Source organism: Phalaenopsis equestris, unplaced genomic scaffold, assembly GCF_001263595.1.
Source record: "Phalaenopsis equestris unplaced genomic scaffold, ASM126359v1 Scaffold000921, whole genome shotgun sequence".
NCBI lineage: Eukaryota > Viridiplantae > Streptophyta > Magnoliopsida > Asparagales > Orchidaceae > Phalaenopsis > Phalaenopsis equestris.
In genome coordinates, this window is record NW_018165360.1 from 442,190 (window position 1) to 458,649 (window position 16,460).

The window sequence follows — 16,460 nt, forward strand, 5'->3', positions numbered from 1 at the left end:
AAGTACATACAAAATATGAATTTAAATTAATTAATAATTAATTAAATTAATTAACAAATGCTAATTTGTTACTAACTAGTTACTTAATTAGCAATAATTTAACAATAATTAATTATTAATTATATAGATTAAAATTTACTTAGAATTTCATTAAATAATTTAAAAATTAAAATATACCTCCCCCTCTTTGCTTAAAAATTTAAAATTTAGAATTACTCAGAATTTTATTAATATTTTATAATATATTAATTAATTATTAATTATTACTTGCTAATTATTAATCAATTAAAATTATAAAATTAACTTAAATAAAAATAAATTAAAACCACAAACTCATCGCGCTCTCTCCCTCTTTGCCGGGAGAATCGCCTACATCCTCCCCCTCCCATACGCCTCCCATACGCTCCCTGATGTCCCTCTCCCTCCCGATACAATCGCCATTAGAGCTAGCTGTGAAGGCATCGAAGGGATCGCGACTCACAGAGAATACAGAAAAACTCCGCATGTTTCTCATTCTTTCATTCCGCTCCTACTAGAAGTCATTGACAAAGGTAGCCTGTTCGCGCCATTCTTCCTCTTTGCTTTTCGCGGATTTACAGAAAAACTCCGCATGTTTCTCATTCTTTCATTCCGCTCCTACTAGAAGCCATTGACAAAGGTAGCCTGTTCGCGCCATTCTTCCTCTTTGCTTGTCGCGGATTTACTAAATCCTCCGATTCACAGGATTTGGTGAATCCCGGATTTATCACGAATCAGCGACATTTTGTGCTTTAGGTGTGCTCAGAATTTACGGAGGCATTTTTGTCGTTTGACAGGATTTATGTTAAATCCTGCATAAATCCTGCATAAATCCTGCTTAAAATCGGCTACCAAACGGTAGACAAAACAGATGAGAAGTGGCATTTCGGATGTATGTTGTCATTTTTTATGTTTGGCAGTAGCAATCGCCATCATAGCTAGTTGCTAGTTGGGAAGTTCGCGGATTTACAGAAAAACTCCGCATGTTTCTCATTCTTTCATTCCGCTCCTACTAGAAGCCATTGACAAAGGTAGCCTGTTCGCGCCATTCTTCCTCTTTGCTTGTCGCGGATTTACTAAATCCTCCGATTCACAGGATTTGGTGAATCCCGGATTTATCACGAATCAGCGACATTTTGTGCTTTAGGTGTGCTCAGAATTTACGGAGGCATTTTTGTCGTTTGACAGGATTTATGTTAAATCCTGCATAAATCCTGCATAAATCCTGCTTAAAATCGGCTACCAAACGGTAGACAAAACAGATGAGAAGTGGCATTTCGGATGTATGTTGTCATTTTTTATGTTTGGCAGTAGCAATCGCCATCATAGCTAGTTGCTAGTTGGGAAGGCAACGACGGGATCGCGACTTACAGAAACCCCTTCATCTTTCTCATCCTTCCGCTCCGCCCCTACCAGAAACCGTTGAGGAAGCTAACCTTTTCGCGCCTTTCTTCCTCTTAGTTCGTCCCGACTTCACTAAGGGCCCGTTTGGGGCAGCTTAGGTATATCCCCGCGATCCGCGTTCTAAGGTTGCCTATTACTCCGCTGCCCTCATCGCTCTCTCTCGGCATTCTTTATCGCGCGATTGCGAGCTCTGTCATAGCCACTCCTTCTTCTTCGGTATTCCTTCCCTTCGCTTAACCTAAATCGCCTCCTTCTGCTAGAACCATTCTCTCCGGTTTGTCCCCCTTTCCCTCTTCTTCTTCCTGTCGAATTTGAATTGAATGCCGAATCCCTAGAGTTGATTTTCTATTTCCAATCCGTTCTCTGTTTTTTGTATCTGTGAGACGCTGATTGCTGTTTTTGAGGCAGCCTGAAGTTTTAGGTCGGAGGAGAAGCTTTTCCTTCTTCGACGGCGAAGGCCATGAGAAGCGATTTATGAGTGGGTTGGCGCAGTTGCTAGGACAAGAACAAACTTTCTCCTCTCTTAGAAAGGAGGAAGATTTACATACGTAACACTCAATCCTCATGTATTTTTCCTCTCTTAAATCTTCAATTTTTCCATGCAGATCATCTTATTTGTGCAAAAGAAAATATATTTCATATTTAAAAAATTAAAATGATGATATTATTTATGTGATATAAAAGAGTTGGGAGGTATAAATATAAAAAAAAAAATAAACTTTAGATATGTGTAAATACATAGGAATTTGGTGATATGTATGTAAATGCTTCATTAAAATATTGGAAAATTTACATAGGTACTACACAAATCTTATTTACGTACATAGAACTTTGTCGTTTTAAATTTACGCATGAATATTCCTTTTGTCAACTTTATTTTAGCATTTAGAAAGAAAAAAAATATTATATTTTGTATTGTTTGATTCAAATGATTTGGAATAATCTTATTTATTTTCTCTGGTAGGATACTTTTGGCATAAATATTTGCTTTGTCCTGGTACATTTCAATTCAACATTATATTTCTTTTAGAAATGATTTGGTGCGAGATTGTTCATTTATTCAATCTAGTCATCAGGGGCAGAATGATCATTTATCCAGAATCAGCTGTTTTAAACGCACAAACCAAACAATCAGTTAGTTTATCTAAATCAGCCGGTCATCAGCAGATTATCTGAATAAGTTGCTTATCAGCATAAGTTGGATAAGCTACAGCTGCCCCAAACAGACCTTGAATCCGCTGATTCACAAGATTTAGGAGGTGTTTGGTAGACTAATTTAAGTTGAATTTACGTCTGAATTTAACGTAAATCCACTAAATATTTTATTTCGTCCGTCAAATCCGTCGGCCCATTTAAATTAAAAAATTTCACCGGCCTTACTAAATCACGGCTGGGGAAGGAGGTTGATTTAAGCACTGCGTGTGATATATCACTCTCCCTCTCCCGGTTTCGCCCAAAACCATCGCCTCGCGATATAGTCCCTATTAGAGATAGCAGGGAAGGCCAGTAGGGGATCGTGGCGTACAGAGACCAGTGATACTTCCATCTTTTTCATCATTTCGCTTCGATACTACCAGAAACCATCGAGGAAGGTAAGCCTGGTCGCTCCATCATTCGGTTAGAAACTTAGTATCGAAATGTATATACAAAAGATATACTGTTCAGTGTCATTTCTGCTTATTTAAACAGCTCATTCATTTATACATATATTATACAGAAGAGATACTGCTTATCAGAATCTGAGATTGGTGATAATGTTGCGGTTGGCTCACACTAAATCCAACTCCCTGCAATAAATTACAGTCATGTGATTGTGATTTATGAATATAAGTCGAAAACATGCCAAAAATTTGTTGTATGTATCGTAAATTTGTGTGATTTGAAGGAGGAATCAGAATCGGCTACAGGGCAGGTGCTTGCAAAGGAAAATGGAAGATAGTGAATCTGATGTTGTTGCTGCTGCTCGCTGATCGCAACAACCATCGGCTTTCCAAATGATGATCCTGTTGCTGCCCACCGATGCAGGTAAGATCTCAGTGGGATTTTGTATGAATATACAACAGTATAATGTTCAATGCCATTTCTGCTTATTTAAGCAGCTCATTCACATGTTGAGCTAAGATATCGAGCTGATTCATTCCTCCTCACTCCATCTTCAATGCCTCCCTTAATTTCCATTAGCAAATTCTACGAGGCTATCCATATTTGAAGAAACTTAGCTTCCCAAGTCTTCTACAAGATGAAAAACGAAGGAGGAAAGCCTATACAGCTCCATGATAGCTTTGAGAAGAATATACATATCCTGCAAAGTTGTTTAACATTCAATAGTAGTTATGGAATATAGATGTTTATCATAGAAATATATTATCAATTAATTGAAAATTTTGTTAAATCCTAAATTAAATGCCAAACATAAACTGCGGATTTAATTGGATATAACGGAAATAATACCAAACATAAAATTTGGATTTAACATAACTAGATTTAATAAATCCGGATTTACTGGATTTAGTAAATCCTACTTAAGTTAAATCCAAGAAGCGGCTAAACAGACTCTCGGTTTTTGGTAGGGGCGGAGCGGAAGGATGAGAACTATCCTATAAATATTACTCAACGGTTTATTCGTATTCACGGGATTTACTACTATTATAATGAAAAAGTGTAATGGTAATAGGAGGATCTGTGTAACCTCATAAGATTTTGACATCATCTACTTCTACAAACTTCTAGGGCTTTCATTTTCCTTCAGTAGTTTTAAGAATGATAATATTTGGTTTCTGCTGATATATTTTTTTTGAAAATTTTCTTATAAATCCTAAAAATTATATTTGACTGCTAGGTTCTATTGTTTTATGATTTTTATAAGTAGGAAAAACTTGTATCTTGGCTGATTGGTTTCTTTCTATATTTGCCTTTATTGAGCTTTGGTTCTTTGTATATATTAATATATTGAATTTAGTTTAACTCAGATTATAAGTCATTTTCCTTGTGTTGCAAATGCTTTTTTGTTGCTATTTTATTAGACAAAAGTCAAGATGTTTACAAATTATTATTATTTATGAGAACAATTTGTCTTGTGCCATAAATAATAATAATAATAATAATAATAATAAACTTTTTTCATGAATAAGTGTAGGATAACTTCTAATTTTTTTCGTGTTCATTAGCTTGTATTCTTGCATGTAACAATTTTTAGAATTCAAAAATTATATTATTGGCTATTTATTCTTATTTAGAGTATTCAAAGCATACTTTGATTAATACTTTTTTCTGTTAGAGTTTTGTATTTATTTCAGAGTGTTCAAGGTTTTATTTGACTAATTGATTTTTCTTGTAGAGAGTTCATCAACTATCTACAGTGGAGAGCATTTGCTGGGTCAGAGGAATCCATTTTTGACAAATGGCTTCTTCATCGACCTTCACGATTGCTCGGGTGTCAAATTCTTCTACTTCCACAGCTTCAACACAACCACCAATTCATTCAGTTACAGTTGTAGAATCTTCACCTCCCACAGCTTCACCATCCCCACCTTCACTCACCCCTCCCCTTCCATCTCTTAATTCTTCTCCGCCACTGTCATCAGCTAGCAGGTCCCCTCATCAGCCTCTACCATCACCTCAAGATGAACATTTATCTCTATCACCACCATGGCAGACAGTCACTACAGCACCTTCATCTCTTACGTCCAATGTCATGAGGAGCTCACCTAAGGCCAAGCATAATGGTCATGTAAATGTGCAATTCATTGCTGGCGTTGCAGTTGGTGTAGGGTTGTTTTTTGTTTTGATGACCATTTTGTGCATCTGTTTCTGCAAGCAAAAGAAGAAACCACACAACTCAATGAAGTACTATGCTGATCCATCTGGACTTAAAGGTTTGTTGATTTATTTACATTACCAAGCTGATTTATTTTGGAATGTTGTGGACTTTTGGTACAACAACAACAACAACAACAAAGCCTTAATCCCACTACGTGGACTTTTGGTAATGTTAATATATTATTTTAAATATTATGAAAAGTCGTTGATTGAGTTATCTCTGATTTCTCATATCAATTTCTTAAAACTTAGGGTGTGAGGTTCCAACATGTAGGTTCAGCGTATTTGTTGCAAGTTTCTTTTTAACTTGTTGAAGGAAAAATTTAGCATAGACTATCCATATACCTATTATAAGCTTTTGAAGTAACGTTGCTGAGGTGATATTCTTCAGATCCACCTAGATTTAATATCTCTAATTGATTTTTTTCATTTTCTTATCTGTAATTGGTTTTTTGCCCATCTTATATTTGTAGTGGCCTTGGGCTCTCCTAATAAAATATGAGATCGAATTAGATTCTTTCAAAAAATGTAACAGACTAATTCTAGCTAACAATGATGTCATTCCTTACTTTGGAAATATAAAGTGAGATTGTTCCCCAGTTCCATTAGGTCATTGAATGTAGGGGTGTAAACGAGCCGAACACGAGCAAGCCAAGCTCAGATTGTGTTAGGCTCATTTATATTTTGAGCTCAAAAAGTGTGTTCGTGTTCGGCTTGTTTGCTTAACGAGCCGAACACGAGCTGTTCACGAACAAAGAGTACTTTTAACAACCCTAATGATGTAGCCATAAGACATAAGGGTTTGAGCAAGATTTATTAATTATTATTTATATTACACATCATTTGAATCTAATTTAATAATTTTTATTCTATTTTCTTAATCAATATTTTAATTGATTATAAATCTTTGTATCCTATATATAACCTATTATAAGCTTTTGAAGTAACGTTGCTGATGTGATTTTCTTCATATCCACCTAGATTTAATATTTCTAATTGATTTTTTTTTTCATTTTCTTATCCGTAATTGGTTTTGTGTCCATCTTATATTTGTAGTGGCCTTGGGCTCACCTAATAAAATATGAGATCGAATTAGATTCTTTAAAAAAATGTAACGGACTAATTCTAGCTAACAATGATGTCATTCTTTACTATGGAAATATAAAGTGAGATTGTTCCCCAGTTCCATTAGGTCATTGGAATGGGGCTTTCCACTTTTTTTTTTCCTTGAAGAAGTCTAAATGTGCATATTAATTCTAGTTTTCCTTGAATATAAATTTTAACCACATGTTTCTATTGTGAAGTTTTTTTTTTCTTGGTAAAAAAGGGTAGATCTATAGATCTTAATTACAATTTAGAAGCAGGAAAAAAAAATACTAAGTTGTAAAATTGGCTATACATCTTCATGAAAGAAAAACATAGTGAATCACAATTTGAATTTCACTTGTAAAAACTTGTAATTGAACACTCTCTGAGCTGCTGCTTTGAATTCTCACCTGCTTTTGCTTTCAGACAGTATGTATTACTCCAGTGGACTACCCCCAAAATGGCACAATGGAAAACAAGGGATGGCTCATGGTGTGAAGGTTCAACCACCACCCGGTATGCATAGTCAGTCTGTTGGTGGATGGCACCTACAATCAACCGCCACAATGCTTAGCAGCGGTGAGATTAGCTCCGTCTTCTCTGGCCAACAAGCCCCTCTGCCACCTCCATCTCCTGCTTTAGCCTTGGGTTACAACAAAAGCACCTTCACCTATGAGGAGCTTGCAGCTGCCACCAATGGTTTCTCTCAGGCCAACCTCTTGGGGCAGGGCGGCTTTGGCTATGTGCATAAGGGAGTGTTGCCAAATGGAAAGGATATTGCTGTTAAGTCTCTCAAGTCTGGAAGTGGGCAGGGTGAACGAGAGTTTCAAGCTGAGGTTGATACTATTAGTCGTGTTCACCACCGTCATTTGGTTTCCCTTGTTGGATACTGTATAGCTAGATCACAGAGAATGCTTGTCTATGACTTTGTTCCAAATAAGACTCTTGAATACCACCTCCATGGTAGGTTGCTTCTGTTGTTTACTTTTTGAATTACTTATCTTTACCCTCTGAAAGTTTTCATGTGGTTTCTATTTCAGGGAAGGGACTTCCTGTAATGGAGTGGTCCACCAGACTCAAGATTGCAATTGGATCAGCTAAGGGCATTGCTTACTTGCATGAAGACTGTAAGTTTTTCTATTGAACTTGGTATTGAACTTGTTTGATCTTATAGTTTCTATAATCTAATTCGTGGCTTTAATGTCATCCACATGAAGGTCATCCAAGAATTATCCATCGTGATATCAAATCTTCTAACATCCTACTAGATTTCAAGTTTGAAGCACTGGTAGGTTGACCTTGTTACAAGCTAACATGATAACCTTGTTTATTTTATTGTTGTTTTCTTTTAAAGGTGAAGTGAAATTTCATCCAAAATAGTTTTGTTACAACTTGAGAAGTCTGCTGGCATTAAGTAACTTAACTAGAATGAAGCCAAATTACAACAATGGTGCTCTAACTACATACAATCAATCATTGTAAGAAGGTTTCCTTCTTGGTTCTGTTCTGTATATTTGAATATTTCCACCATGCCACTCAACTTTGTTGCATTGGCTAAAGTTTGCTCCCCAGCTTGTTTTGATGTCCCCATCGACTGCTTGGATACCATAAGACTATTACTGGTGAAGTAGTTCTTCCACCACACCCCCACCATGGTACCTTCCTTCCCTCGAGTGCTATGGAGATTAGCTTTTCTACTTTTAAACTAGACTATGGTGCTACACATTGGAATTATGATCTTATTGGGTTTGTTTGAGAAAGAAACATTCTAATGACTCATGTTTAGGGTAAAGAAGATTTGGAAAATCTTTGGAAATTTTGATACCTTGGCTATGATGTTTTTTGAATATGGGTTTCTTCAGTTTTTCCTTTGATGGATAACTATTTTACTCTTCTATTCTCATCTTACCTCTGCTCAAATTAAGCACGCATTCCAATCTCTCCCTCCTTATTTTCCTAGTTTTGAATTTGGACAACGCTTTCTGCATTAGGTTTCTAACGTGAGTCAATTCAAATCTGCAGAAGAACAAAAAATTCTCATATCATATCTAGTCAGTCCATCTATGACAATAAAAAAAATTGCATCAATATGAATGTAGTGAGCTTACTTAATACTACTTGATCATGCCTGAGGCCTTCTAAACATGATAAACAAATAAAGCTTGAAGATTTGTCCTGAAGAGTATGAGCTGTGAGCCTTGTGACACATTCGATGGGGCATAAATCTCTTTATTAGCTAAGATTGACTTTGAAATGGGCTCCCATTTGGCAAGCTTTCTTTATGGTCTACATTGTTTGCTTAAGACAAAACTACCAGTGACTTTTGATGAACATCTTTTGGTCATGTTTGATTGAATAACTCCATTGACTTGGCCGATAGAGTCATGAGATCTTTATCACTTTTGTTTTCATTCTCCATTGATCCGCTTTGGGCCATGAGAAATAACCTTTATTTCTCCTATCCATTGTTGCAAGTCAGATTAGATGGGAACCAAATGTACAAACTAGTAAAGTGCCAACACACTAGCCTTAATTGAACGTTCGCTCATAAATGAGAAAGGTAATTAACCATAAGAATTTTCCCTCATGGGATGCCTTGAATTAAAAATTAGTCCATGTAAGGCTGCAAATGAGTGAAATACTTGGGTAGTGTCTTATTTATCATTTAATTATCCTCCAAACAAGATTTGACATCAAACCCGCCTTTTAACACAGAAAAATGCACGGGTTTTTTCATGTATGCACGTTTGAGCGTCACCACATGTGAGTGAATCAGTTTTCATAGATTGCATGACAATATCATGCCTTTTGCAAGGACCGCCTTGAAAACATATGTGGCATGTCATTTTCATGATTATACTGCTTGAAAACTAGATGTAATGTTCTACAAATGAATTAATTGATATTTTTGTATTGCTTGCACAAGTTTTGATCTAAAGTAATGAGTTTCTCACGTAAATGCTTACCATTTTAGGTTGCTGATTTTGGTTTGGCAAAGTTTTGGTCGGATGATCACACACATGTCTCAACCAGAGTCATGGGAACATTTGGGTAAAACAAATGTACATACTGAAGCAACCATAAAACCAAACAAACGTATGCAGTAGTTCAACAACTTTTCCTATAATTGCAGATATCTAGCACCAGAGTATGCATCCAGTGGCAAGCTAACTGAGAAATCTGATATTTTCTCTTATGGGGTGATGCTTCTCGAACTGATAACTGGGAGACGACCAGTTGATAGCTCACACACATTTATTGAAGATAGCTTAGTGGACTGGGTTAGTTTAGTTTCTTGCATCATTTTCTTTGAAATAATTGTGATCTAGGTCAGCATCTGGGTCAGTTAGATATGTAAATACACATGAATTGGGTGGTATTTTTGTAAATGCCCCTTCTTTGGAAGATTTATATGCCTACCACTCAATCCTAAGTATTTACATATCTAACAATTAAACTTTAGTTGTTACATACATGTCACCTTCCCTATGCATGAAAGGTTGTATTTTACTTTTTAAAAGTTAAAAAGATGATATTTTTGATTTGATATGAAAGATTTGAGTGGCATAAATGCAAAAAAGTAGAATTTAGATGTTATATATGTAAATACATAAGAATTGGGTGGTATGCATGTAAATGCTCATTTTTTGGAAGATATACATATATACCATTCAATTCTAATGTATTTACACATTTACTTCAATTGTTACTTGCACGCCACCTTCCATATGCTTGAAAATGTTTATTCAACTTTTTAAAAGTTAAAATGATGGTATTTTTTATATGATATCAAAGATTTGAGTGGTATAATTGTAACAAGTAAAATTTTGGTTTTATATTTTATGTAAATGCCCTTTTTCTTTTGTTGTTTAACTCAAACTTAATTGTTACTTTCAGGCAAGACCAATTCTTTCTCAAGCATTGGCTGATGGGAACTATGATGATGTGTCTGATCCTCGTTTGAATGGTAATTATGACCCCATGGAGATGGCACGTATGATTGCAAGCGCTGCTGCTTGTGTTCGTCATTCTGCAAGGCGGCGCCCAAAGATGAGTCAGGTATGCATCATTGACACAGATGATTGAAGATCTCAGATTTATTATAAAGGAGAGAAAAGTGCCAAAATAATTCCCAAACTCTTTTATTGTGGGCCAAAATAGGCACATTTATAGAATTTGTGACTAAAATGTCCCCATGTAAATGGTGAGGGTACCATTTTGGCACTTTTCTCTTGTAAAGAATGGCTAATAGAGTTCTATTATATATCTCATTTTCTAATCTTTTTCCTCCAATTGTATTGCAAATGCTGTCAAATTCAATGATGTGGATTTCTAAGGTGGTAGGATGAAATAATACTTGGGATGTTATGCACAAAAAAACACAAGAGCTGCCATAATTTGTAAATTTTTATTTTTAATTTAAGCAAAGGGTTGTTTTTTTTGACGCAAAAAAAAAAAAAAAGAAAAAAAAAAAAAAAATAAAAAAATAATAATAAAGCACACTTCATTTATTCCAAATGATAATAAAAAATTTTAAAATCTAAAGCTCAAAAAAAAAAAAAAAAAAACAATTATAGATTCTCCTATGGCGAAGACTCATGATAAAAAACAAAACTGATGTATATCAAACTCGACAGGATTTTAATGACCTGCACAAATCAATAACTAATTAATTTAGAAGAAAGAGCAATGATAAATGTCAATTAGATTATCCAAGCCTTTGGCTTATAAAGGGAGAATCATTCTCCAGAAGTTATCATCAAGATTTTTAAAGCATTCAAATAATTCACATCTAACAGTACATTAAAAACTGAGAAAAAATAAAATTTTTTTCAACCATTAAATAAATTTTGCATTTCTTGGAGGTCTTATTTAAAATCCAAAAGACCCTAAATCAATATTTTTTTCTTTTCCATGAACCTTTAATCAAATTTGAATGTATCATTTTAATACAATTAGGGCTCATTTTGGCATCACTTTTATTTCTTGTTTTTGTTTTTGTTTTTTCTCTTTTCTTTTGGAAATATATTTGGTTCTAATAAATTTTATATGTTTTTAATTTTTATTTTAAAAAATAAATCAATTTATTTTTAAAAATACTCAAAATACTTAAAATATATTGTTTTAATGTTTTTTAAAAAAAGTCTCAATCAAATAGATTTTAATTCAAATCAAAACATAAACAAAACAAAATAACAATAAGGGTCATTTACATACATAGCACTCAATTCTTATGGATTTACCTATCTCGCACCAAAACTTTCATTATTACACGCATGACACCCAATTTTTTGGTATCACATCGAAATTAGCTTTGATTATCACTTTTTAATAGTCAAATCCACATTTCCATACATAGGTAAAATGCTATGAGTGTTTTAGGTATGAGATATGTAAATCCTTAAGAATTATGTATGCAAATTTCCCTAAAAATAAACAATGAAAAACAAAAACAATATTATTCTAATTGGCCCCTTAAATTACAACAATAATATTAAGTTTTCAACCTTTGTATCAACTAAATAGTAAATTTCCAATTTTTGAATTTCATTTCATGCTAACATGCTGCAAATTATTAAATTATAACTCTATTGTCAATACCGATTGAATAAGGAAACTTAGCCATGAAAGGTGTCGTACAAGTAAATAGAGCACTTGAACAAAGTCATGTGAGGCTCTCGACATTCGTATTATTGTAGTCAAAAGCGAAAACGATAAGTAGCAAACTATAATAGCTAGAACCCGAATGAGAAAATGTAGGACAACAACAATAGTGTCAACTTTACATCTCCAAATTCGAAGTTGGTTTAGGGAATCAACTTTTGTCGTACTACAACACGAAATCAATAATAATAGTGGCAGTTATCTTCCAAAATAGTAGTTTAGTGATTCGAAAGAAGACAGAAAAAACCAATTACGTTCTGACATGGAAATCAGATACAACTGAGTTAGGGAGTCTAAAAATCAAATTAAGACTATTACAACTTGTGTTGCAACCGAGCCAAGCCGACCTTGAGTTCGAGCTTTTGTGTTTATATTCAAGCTTGATTTATTGGTCGATTGGATTGCTCGAGTTAAATTTTTCATGGTGGTTTCTTATGATGTAAGTGATATATTATCGATCAAGTTAACGATTACTATTATCAACCTACTTGATTTCTAACCAAACGATTTTATCAAGCAAATTAAAATCGGTGATATCAAGCTATATATTTTCTAACCAAATGAGTTTTATTGAATAAATTAATGAGTAGTATGATTGAGGTGTTTATTTTCTAATTAAACAAAATTTGTCAAGATTATAAATGAGCTATTTTTTTTTAAATATGAAAAAGAATGAGCCATTAAATGAATAAATAGAAGAAGCATACAAATACACAAAATAAACGAACAAATAAATAAACAAGTCTTTTTCTTAATTTTGTATTATGGACTAAAAAATTAATTTAATTTAATATAAACGAGTTTTAAATTGACATTTAATTGAGCTTCAAATAACAAGTAATATAACTGCTTTCTTCAATAAAAAAAAATATTAACATGAAGTGTTTTGATTATAACTTTTATATCAATAATTTATAAATGAAAAGATCTTGTCCATAGAATAATAGTCGTACTTTTGAATAATTTTATCCTACTTCTACGTCTGTGTATTATTCTCATATCACTGATGTTATTCCCTATGCTTTATAGACGCTCATTATGTTTATGTATTTGATGTAATTCATCACAAGATCCTGAATCTCTCTACACTACAGCCTATCTGACCTCTGATACTATTCTTATAATAACTGAAACATAGAAAATAGTACTTTTCAAGTGGTTTGAAAAGATTGCTTAATCCTACTTTGTACAAATCACAGATTGTTCGGGCATTGGAGGGCGATGTATTACTTGAGGATTTGAATGAGGGGATGAGGCCGGGGCAGAGCGTGCTTTTCAGCTCAGGCTCAGACTATGATTCTGACTTGTACGCACCAAACATGAGGAGAACTAGAAGGGTAGCACTTGCCAGCCCTGAGTACAGTGGAGATTATAGTGGCATGATCGCTGAGTATGGACACAGCCGCCAACCCTCAGCTTCCAGCAGTGAGGGGGTATTCTCCGACGAGCTTAATCCCATCGGCAACAGGCACAGATTACCTGGCCTTTGAGCTTTCAGTCTTAAATCAGGTTTTCTTGATATTTCTGCTTTTGCCATCTAATGCTGACATTAAAAGCTTCAGTTTTCTTTTCTATTCATTTTTGTGTTTATATTCATGCTTAATGTTTGTTTTATATTTTCTCAGTGAAGAAAAGAAATTTATAGAGGAAAACATTGAAGGATTTCCCCCTGTTTTTGTTGTGTTTATTGAGTTTTATATATTGGGCAGTATCTCAATGTCTAAATGCATATTGTTTCAAGGTTAGAGATAATTAAATTGTATCTCTTTTGAAATAATGGATAGCTTCTGAGGGCAATGCATAGAAGTTGTGAAATGAACTAATTTCATAGGTGCATGGACAAATTTTGAAGCTAGGAGATGATATTCTAGCTTGAATTGTGATGAAAATGAATTGATTTCTCTCAGATTTGTTTCAATCAATATTGAAGATTGAGCTTAAGAGTATTAAGAAGACTAGGAACCTAGGACTTCATAAAAACATTAATAGGACTTTGACAGTGTCGGAAACACTCATCTTTGGCAACACAAAGTGGTTCGTACCACATGGCCAAGCATTTCAAACAGTAGGTATCGATCTCAATGTATATTTCATAAGTCAATCTGATGTAAGATAAATGATGCAATATGAATGTGACAATTGGCATATTAAAGCTGTGTTACTTCAAACATCGTCAAAGTCACGCAAACGACATTCAATCAAAAAATGAATTGCACAAGTTCGTTCGAAACGTTGAAATTGTATAAGAGGTGTTCTTTCATGATCAAAAGAAGTAAGCATGACAAAAATGATGAGCTGCATTGACAATGTGTGTGATTTGAGCATGAATTTCATCAACTTCTTCAAGCTGCTCAACCATATATGATTATAAAATGGGCTATACATACTTAAAATTGGCACTCATATTAAACGAGTCCCGCATTTGAGTCAATCATGTGTAATTCAAGATCACTCAAAAATAGTTAAATAAACATGACAAAAAAATCAATCAAAATGATGCTCACAGTTTATTTAATTATTTATTGTTCTTATATTATATATATATTCAAAAGGAATTGCCAAAGGATATTATACGAGTCTCCAACCATCTCTAATGTGCCTAACAATTCTAGTAACACTTCTTTAAGGGCAACTATCCTACAGGGGATTCGAACTTCCGACCTGAGGGGTCTTATACCGTGGATGCCAACCAACAGACCCAGATACGTTGCGCTCATAACACAAACACACACACACACACACACTGATTTCCACCATTGGCACTTCAGCCCACCACCACCATTCGTCGGCACCGCCGAAGCTTGACGGAGTTCATTGCCAGAGATCACCGGAGCTTGCTACCTCGCTCTAACAGCCACCCCCACTGACGTTCCTATGTCGCCTTCGTCAGTAGCTTCGCCGGACCACCTCTTCTCAACAACGGACCACCTCTTCTCAACACCGTCGAAGATCGCTGGTGCGACCCACTCCATTCTTTCAGTACCCATGGGGTAATAAAAAAAATGCAGCACAATTAGGTTTTTAGCCTGTAAAGTTGACTTCGCGGGATGATTGGTCAACATGTCCTATCAAAAGTTTTGTGAGCGACATATGGGAGATAATTCTGATCGCCAGAATTGGAAATCGTTTACTTTCGTATTTGCAAAATATAGCAAAACTTTTGTGTGCGAGTGCTTTGCCTGAACTTGATGCTGTTAGATAATATCGAACTTTCATTATGTCGTGGTGGATGAAAGGCGGAAAGATCTTGGAAGAAAATAATAATTATTGCCTGAACTTGGTGTTAGATAATATCAAACTTTCATTAAATTTATAGCACCTTGGTGCTGTAAATGTAAATATCAAACTTTTTAGTGTTAGAAATGTAAGCTCATAAGGTTGTGCAGTTTGTATGTGTTGAGAAAATAAAGGCGAAGAAAAACATAAACGACACAAATCCAGAAGAACACAGAGATTTAACGAGGTTCGGCAAAGATGCCTACGTCCTCGGGAGCAGAGCGGCGAGTTCCTTTCAATATTCAGAAAAGGGTTTACAGAAATCAGGGATTCCTCCTGGGGTTACTAACAGGTCTATTTATAATCCCAGGAGTAAACCTTAGGCACAATATGTAATTACAACATTACCCCTGTATCATACCGCGGGGCTTTGCCCCCGCACCCCAACCCACGTAACTTCCCAATTTGGACAGATTTTTCCGCTCCGCTCCGCTTCGATCCAGCGTCTGTCCCAATATGATATATGAGTCATACCATAACAACTATAATATGAAGATAAATCATATATACTTGGGTTAATTTTTGAGAAGTTAAAAACACCACTGTGGGTTGGGCCACCATGCTTTTCTAGCAACTACAAACATTCAACAAGTCCAAGTAATGCAAGAACTTGTTGGTAGTAACTGGCTTGGTCAACATATCAGTTGCATTCTCATCAGTATGAACCTTCTGCAACAGTATCTCCCTAGAAGCAATCAACTCTCTGATTTTGTGATACCTGACATCAATGTGCTTGGTTCTCGCATGGTACACCTGGTTCTTAGCCAGATAAATAGCACTCTGACTGTCACAATGCAACTGAACTCCACCTTGCTCAATGCCCAGTTCCTTTACTAGCCCAGCAAGCCATAAGGCTTCTTTAGCAGCTTCAGCTACTGCCATATACTCTGCTTCAGTAGTAGATAATGCCACAATAGACTGAATTGTTGATTTCCAACATATAGGCCCTCCACCAAGAGTAAACACATACCCAGTTGTAGACCTTCTGCCATCCAAATCACCTGCATAGTCTGAATCAACATACCCCACAACTGAAGGATCATTCTTCTGACTGCCAAAAATAATTCCATGTCCTACAGTACCCCTCAGATACATGAAAATCCACTTGACTGCTTCCCAATGTCGTCTTCCAGGTTTAGCCATGTATTTGCAGACTTGACTAACAGCATGAGCCAAATCAGGACGAGTACATA

The 16,460-nt window shown here is 35.1% G+C and overlaps 1 protein-coding gene across 7 annotated transcripts; it reads left to right on the forward strand.

The window, feature by feature from the left end:
* Window positions 1-354: 354 nt before the first annotated feature.
* On the forward strand, window positions 355-13,655 carry LOC110032321 (proline-rich receptor-like protein kinase PERK4). Of its 7 annotated transcripts, none has more exons than XM_020735907.1 (10): window positions 355-551; window positions 3,140-3,447; window positions 4,760-5,297; window positions 6,754-7,290; window positions 7,368-7,454; window positions 7,545-7,615; window positions 9,302-9,378; window positions 9,461-9,608; window positions 10,225-10,386; window positions 13,191-13,655. In XM_020735907.1, the coding sequence occupies exons 3-10, from the start codon at window positions 4,823-4,825 to the stop codon at window positions 13,479-13,481; spliced, it is 1,848 nt and encodes a 615-aa protein (XP_020591566.1). In that variant the 5' UTR covers window positions 355-551; window positions 3,140-3,447; window positions 4,760-4,822; the 3' UTR covers window positions 13,482-13,655. The 7 variants fall into 7 exon arrangements, with proteins under 7 accessions (XP_020591566.1, XP_020591568.1, XP_020591571.1 ...); XM_020735908.1 differs by lacking the exon at window positions 355-551 and adding an exon at window positions 986-1,049 and having other exon boundaries at window positions 3,308-3,447; XM_020735906.1 differs by lacking the exon at window positions 355-551 and adding an exon at window positions 2,406-3,014.
* Window positions 13,656-16,460: the final 2,805 nt, after the last annotated feature.